General features: G+C 36.9%; 1 protein-coding gene across 1 annotated transcript in view; it reads left to right on the plus strand.

The window, feature by feature from the left end:
• Positions 1-7,437, plus strand: part of LOC107655301 (period circadian protein homolog 2-like) — a 19,076-nt gene extending 11,639 nt beyond the window's left edge. Inside the window, 9 exon segments of the mRNA XM_016442759.1 lie at positions 3,353-3,495; positions 3,599-3,677; positions 4,570-4,595; positions 4,598-4,666; positions 4,978-5,131; positions 5,257-5,365; positions 5,617-5,786; positions 6,138-6,225; positions 7,398-7,437. Of these exon segments, the coding sequence (XP_016298245.1) occupies positions 3,353-3,495; positions 3,599-3,677; positions 4,570-4,595; positions 4,598-4,666; positions 4,978-5,131; positions 5,257-5,365; positions 5,617-5,786; positions 6,138-6,174 (787 nt within the window). The 3' untranslated portion in view covers positions 6,175-6,225; positions 7,398-7,437.

Raw genomic sequence — 7,437 nt, forward strand, 5'->3', positions numbered from 1 at the left:
AGCTCTTTTCAGATCAAGCCGTTTTTGTAGCATTTCCCTTTAAATGTTAATGAGCTCTGCTGACCCCGCCCCTCTATTGCAAGCTGCTCTCAGAGAGACTGTTTACTTTAGACTTTACTTTTACATTCATCGTGACACTTGCTAATTAGCACATTATTAGGAAAGGCGATTTCCAAAGATTCATTACAAAACATTATACTCACTTCTTCTGTAGATGAGGCTGGATCATGAATGATTCGCGCGAACATAGACGCATTTAGGCAGATCAGCAACGCCAGAGTACCAGAGCATTCCCTTCAGAAACAAACGAAATCCACTGCAAGTTCAGCAGCTCAGATGTCAGGAGTAAATGACGACTGCTATGTTCCTTATTACATCCAACAACAGAACACCTCAATCGCTTGTTAGGAGTCATTCTTGTCTACATTGTTCGGTACAATTTATTCGGACAATAACAATAACTCTAGTTGGACAATAACATTTCAGTATGATTGACTGGCTAGTATGTTACTTCTGTCTTGACTTTCAAATCTTTTAAAGATTTTTTTTGGTTTTCTTTTAAGTACTTAGTAACTAGTCAACTGGATATCTGGAGCCCCTAAATGTCATGTGAAAAAACTGTTGTTGTTTACATGTCAATCAAATGATTCATATTTAATTGGGCTAAGTTCATTAGCAGTTCAAGTCGTTACCCAGATAGCAACATATTGTCGGCCCTGATCCGGCCCACATCTGGCACATGTGGAATGATGATCTGGCCCACATGTAGCGTGGAATGATGGCACTTGATGGCACAAATGAACTGCTCCTATTTGCCAGATCTGGGCCGTAGCAATGCCACGTCAGCCAAGAGCAAATAAATAAACCACACTGGACCTTATCTGAGCCCCAAAATCTTCATATATTATTTATAGAGTCCTCTCAGCTTGTCAACAAGCTAAATCACTGAGGGAAAGAAGAGAACAAAAAAAAAAGAGACAGACAGAAACACAACAACAACAACTGACTGCAGCCACAGCCTCAGATGAAATCAACTGAAGATAATAGACATTAAATCTCTGAAGATCTCGGCAGAGGAGGATTAAACAACTCCACAAACAGCATTACCAGCTTCACTTATTACTAATCAGATTGACTTTATTTCTGTTAGAGGTCTACAGAAGTTCTTGTTGAGAATTAACAGGGGTTTAAATCTAATGTTTGTTTCATTTGAAGTCACCATAATGGTGATTGGAGTTTCCATTAGTTGGGCTCTTAACTCTTATTATTAATCATTTGTCTGTTTTCGCTGCTGTGGCAGTGTGTTTGATACATTTGCTGTACATGATAGTTTGCTACTGATGGTTTCACAATTGTTGTGTAATGGCCTGATTCACTGAAGACAATTTGAATCTTGACGCTGTGTAACTTAATGCTTTTACATTACAAATCCTGTGTTACTGCAATGTGAGTTGCAACATCAGTTTGAAGATATAATAGAAGGTGAACAATACTGACACAAACAGATATCCGCAATCAGCATATGAATCTCAACAATGGTGACAAAATATTCAGCTAATCGGATCAATTCTGGACATTACAAAAAGCTACTACAAGACACAGCAAAAAAATACAAAATAAATGCATGAGCCAAAGTTAGAATTAAAGAAAATAATAGGACAATTCAGCTGCATCATTTATTCATGCTGTGATGCATGCTGTGAGTTTTGTAATATGGTACCCATCGTGCATGGCAACATTACAATTTTTATTGTCACCATTGTTGAGGTTCATATGTTGATTTATGATGACTTTGTGCGTTATTGGAGTCATTTTTTGTGCTTTTTTTTTTTAAATATTTTAACTGGTTCTGCAATACTGTTGATCTTAGGCCATGTCCACATGTACACGGGTATTTTTATAAATGGAGTTTTTCCTTCTTCTGTTTTAAAAAAAATCTCCATCCACATGAAAACGCAAACGCATGCTATGAAGCACTGTCAAGAGCATGCCATTGTGCTTTTTTTTTTTTAAATATTTTAACTGGTTCTGCAATACTGTTGATCTTAGGCCATGTCCACATGTACATGGGTATTTTTATAAATGGAGTTTTTCCTTCTTCTGTTTTAAAAAAAATCTCCATCCACATGAAAACGCAAACGCATGCTATGAAGCACTGTCAAGAGCATGCCAAACCAACAGGTGGCAATATAATCTCAACCGTAAAGCCATGTTGGCCAATCAGAAGCCTGAAAAAGTCTCCAGTAGGAGGAGATAACAGCGCAGGCTCTGAAGTCACAAGCCAAAAACTCCGGTTTTGCTGTCAACACGATAACACTGCAACCGGAGTTTTTGAAAATCTTCACCCTGGCAGGCGTTTTCAAAAATGTTCGGTTTCAGTGACCTGGTGCTGTGTTTGCGTGTGGACGAACGACCTAAACGCGTAGAAAAAGCTGCGTTTTAAAAATAACCACGTTTGTGTGGACAGGGCCTCACACTGCAGTTTTATACAGCAAATGCATTATTGGTACAACACAATCATTTGTCAAATGACATTAGTGAATCAGACTATTTCATTATGATGATGAACCATCAACAACTGACTATCATCACCTGATCTCATTTTGTTTTTATTTGTTACTGCATATGTGTTTGATAAACACACCATCACAACAGCCAGCGAAAACAAATTAACTGTTATAAGAGTTAAAAAGCCCAACTAATGGAAATACTAATCATCAATATGGTGACTTCAAATGAAACAAACGTTAGATTTCAACCCCTGTTAATTCTCAATAAGAACTTCTGTAGACCTCTAACAGAAATAAAGTCATTCTGATTAGTAATAAGTGAAGCTGGTAATGCTGTTTGTGGATTTGTTTAATCCTCTGCTGAGCTCTTCAGAGATTTAATGTCTTTTATCTTCGGCTGAATTCATCTAAGTCTGTGGCTTAAGTCAGTTGTAGTTCTTGAGTTTCTGTTTGTCTCTTTTTTTTCTGTTCTCTTCTTTCCTTCAGTGATCTTGCTTGTTAACAAGCTTAGACAAGCTGGGAGGAATCTATAAATAATATATGAAGAGTTTGTGGCTCAGATAAGGTCCAGTGTGCTTTATTTCTTTGCTCTTGGCTGACATGTGGCATTGCTATGGCCTGCTTTTGGCCCAGATCTGGCAAACAGGAGCGGTCCGCCCAAGTGCCATCATTCTACGCTACATGTGGACCAGCTCATCATTCCACATGTGCCAGATGTGGGCCGGATCGGGGCCGACAATATCTTGCTATCTGGGTATGCTGTTAGTCAAACTGGTGATGCAATACTAGGTTTGAAATTATCTTTAAAATGTGCTTTTTTGTTTGTTTGTTTGTTTGTGTAGTGGTGGTAAAGAGAAGGAAGGAGATCTGCAGTACTATCCATTCAGGATGACCCCATATTTAATGAAGGTTGAAGACTCAGAGCTCTCTGAGGAACATTTCTGCTGCCTCATTTTGGCTGAGAGAGTTCACTCTGGATATGAAGGTAATCACACATAGATGCTATTGCCCTCAAGTGTTTAGCTTTCAAGCTATTATGATAACTAATTAGGTTGTCTTTTGATTTTTTTTTTCTTTCTAATTTGAAGCACCAAGAATTCCACCTGATAAGAGAATCTTCACCACAACACACACGCCAAACTGTGTGTTTCAAGATGTTGATGAAAGGTTTGTGTCTGTGAGCACTGAGCAGTGTTAACTATGATTGAAGAAAATACCAGACTGTGGTTAGTTGTCGTCACCTGCAAATACTGTATTATGCATCATACCTGTACAGGATTGATTAAACACTGTTTGGTTACATCAATAAGGCAGTAATTATTTTAAGCTTCTTGTCCTCATTTGTAAGTTGCTTTGGATAAGTGTCTGCTGCTAAATGTTTAAATGGAAATGGAAACTTGCCGTTACATTTTAATTTGGCTAAAAAAATACTCTGGTCTGTGGTTGACAACTTTGTTGATGACTTTGCAAGATGGTGTGAGGATGCATTTTAAAGACTAAAAAGACTTCTTTTTTTTTTCTCCAAATACTGAACATCTAACAGGACATTAAATTGTGCACTATTTGAGCAAATTTAAGAGTCATTTAATGTGGATAAAGCACTAAAGTTTATGTTTATGTTTTACAAGTCTTATATTGAATCAGTTGAGTCTTTTTCCTTGCTGTATTGGTATCCTACCATAAATGTCAAGGATAAGAACTCTTTTGAAAATAAGGATAGTAAAATAAATGTCCTCATTTTTAGATAAAAGCGTCTGCTAAATGACTAAATGTAAATGAGAAGGAGCGCATAAGCTTGGCCAAGATAAACCAAAGGCAGGTGTTGTGAAAAGCCCAAAGTATAATGTCAGATAATAGCTACCTAGTGCATCAGGAGTTTCAAACCTTTCCCTCTGGCATTCAGTTTGGAATATATCTGTTATTAGAACAAATCTACTTAGACAATCTTTTATCCCCTCAGCTTTGTCTAAACGCTGCAACCAAATTTACTTTGGGAAGTAAAGACAAACAAACTGAATAATATAATCTAAAAGCATATTAATACTTGCATACTTTGCAGGGCAGTGCCTCTGTTAGGATTTCTGCCTCAGGGACACCTCTTCTGTTACACCTGCATCCCAGTGACAGACCTATAATGCTGGATGTGCACCAGAAAAGTTAGGATACAAATTCATACACAAACACAATTCATGAGAAGTGTTTATTTTGTTAAAATGTTCTAATCCTGGTGTTCCATCAGGGGGTGCCTGACACTCAGACGAATACTCCTTTTTACACAATTTTTGTCATGTCGTGTAGCACAAATTCAATATAAAGTAAATTTCAAGATTAGGTAAAGTTGAGTATCATTATCTACTACTAATAAAGACAAACTAAAACTGAAACCTATAACTGGCATTATGCTACCCTCAGCCAATCACATCCAGTATTGTCCTTGCTTTCCTAAATGTCTCCCTCTCTGCTACAGTTCTGCAGTATGTTGGGCAGCCATTTGATCACTCCTCGATCCGATTCTGTGTGAGAAATGGAGAATATGTTACTCTAGACACAAGCTGGTGTAGCTTTGTAAACCCATGTAGCCGCAAGGTGTCCTTTGTTATTGGACGACACAAAGTTCGCATGTGAGTTTTCACCTTCTGTATACATTCCTAACGGTCTTTGATTTAATTTAGATAAAGGTAGATATAATACACATTTTTATTTTGTGATAACCTTTTTGATGTATGGTTTCTGTGTCTACGTGCAGGGGTCCAATGAATGAGGATGTGTTTTCAGCTCTGGCTTTTACAGTGGAAAAGATCATGGATTCAGATATACAGGAAATTACTGAACAGGTTCACAGACTGCTTCTACAGGTGAAATCTCCGTATTTTGCAGACACAAAAACACATGCAGACTGAAGGATGTAAAAGTAGTGCATTTTTTAGCAGTGTAAATTTGATCAGGTTTAAAGTTCCACAGATGGCCTCACATTCTCCACAAACACTCTTTAGCATAATGTGGAATTTGTAGTTGATGTGTCTGACTGTTGCCATAGCTAGTTGCTAGTTTCAGTTTAAAGTATTTTTCAACAATGGAATAGACTGTGTAAGTTTCTGTCTTGTAGCCGGTCCACAGTATGGGGTCCAGTGGTTATGGCAGTCATGGCAGTAATGGTTCTCATGAGCACCTGTTGAGCATAGCGTCCTCTAGTGACAGTAATGGAAATGGAAACACAGCAAACAGTGGGAGCAGGATCAACGGAAATACAGAAAGGAAAAGGGCAAGAGCAAAACCGTAATTATCCTTCTCAGCATGCACATACTCATTCCAGAACTTGCACTCAATAACAGTATTTCCAAAATATATATTTTTTTTGTATATAGTTGTATATATTTTATATAGTTTTTTTTTATGTAAGAACCATCTGCTTTATGCTAATTTTTCATTTAGCATGTTTATTACAGTAGGGTGATATTAGGTACTTGAAAGTGCTAAAACCCTTCAACAAAGACAAAATTATTAATATATAACTGATTATTTTCTCTCCCGAATGCTGTTTTCCTGTGCACTGATCTTTAACATATTTTTTTGTTTAGTACAACAGTACTCAAACCACACCACATCATCTAAAAACTAGTTTTTCAGAGGTCATTTCAGGAGATTTGTAAAGGGGTTCACATGATGAAAGCTCAGGAACAGCAAGGCTCCTCTTCAAAAGCAGAACAGAAAAACAGTGAGTATATGTGTGTATGTTATTGTTTATGTATAGTAGGACTGGGCGGTATATTGAGTTTGTACGATATATCGATATTTTCTTTATAAGCGATTCGATATGAGGCAATACCGTTTATATATCGATATACAGTAGTTTGATATGAGCGCATCTGAAAATATAGTGGAGGACACAGACTGAGCTGCTGCGGTGAAAGTGCAATGATCCAATTTGTTCTAAACATGTGACGAGCTTCATATTAAGGCCTTTAACAATTGGTGAGACATAGTTTATAGTTTTGTTTCACATATTAGTTTAAGCGGCTCGCCCCGTCATATACTCTGACAGAAAGGCTGTGTGTGCTGCTGACAGAGACACTAGGCTACTCGCGCTGTTTAATGTGTTTGAGATGTGTCTTCCTGAATGCATAACTTACATTTCACAGGTATATTCTCCATCTGTAAATGTTAGAAAGCCATGGAAATAATTCAGTTTTTCTGCCAGAAGTGCATGAACCTTCTGCTTTGGGATTCTCCGCTAAACTTCACAGACTTGATGGAACGAACGCCGCATGCGCGCCAAACAGACAGAGCTCAATTAAATAGGAGTGCAATAATTCTGACTAAAATATACATTTCGCTGAAATATTTGTAGTTGGACAATAAATGTGACAATAAAAATTGTATACTTACAAGTAAGCCTATTTTTATGATAGCACTGACTGTAAAGTGACTAATGGGGTAATCAAAATAACCTAACACAACTCATTTATTTTAATTTTTAGTTTAGTGAATTTAACTTCCGCTTTAAAAGCCTTATCTTAGTTTTTAGATTGCAATGTTACAATGTTAGAACGAAATGTTATTTTAACCCTTTTTTGCACATAATATAAAAGCTTACATGGTTACATTTACTTTTTGTTTTCATAGCCTTTAATATGTATTTTGTTGGACAACATTGGGCGGTAAGTGAAATATATATATATATATTAAATACAGATTTTTTTCAAAACAAAAACAAAAATACCGATATATACCATATATTGCAAATCGGCCAAAAAATACAGAGATATGAATTTTTGCCCATATCGCCCAGGCCTAATGTATAGTACAGCAGGGTATGTCAGTGTTACATATAATAGTGTCAATGTGTTAATATGATTCTATGTTTGCGTATTTACTAAGTGTCTTTAGCAGGGTTCAGGTCTCCTGTTGTAAAGCAGAAAGACTCTGC

The sequence above is a fragment of the Sinocyclocheilus anshuiensis genome, unplaced genomic scaffold (genome assembly GCF_001515605.1).
Source record: "Sinocyclocheilus anshuiensis isolate Anshui unplaced genomic scaffold, SAMN03320099.WGS_v1.1 scaffold1257, whole genome shotgun sequence".
Taxonomy (NCBI): Eukaryota; Metazoa; Chordata; class Actinopteri; order Cypriniformes; family Cyprinidae; genus Sinocyclocheilus; species Sinocyclocheilus anshuiensis.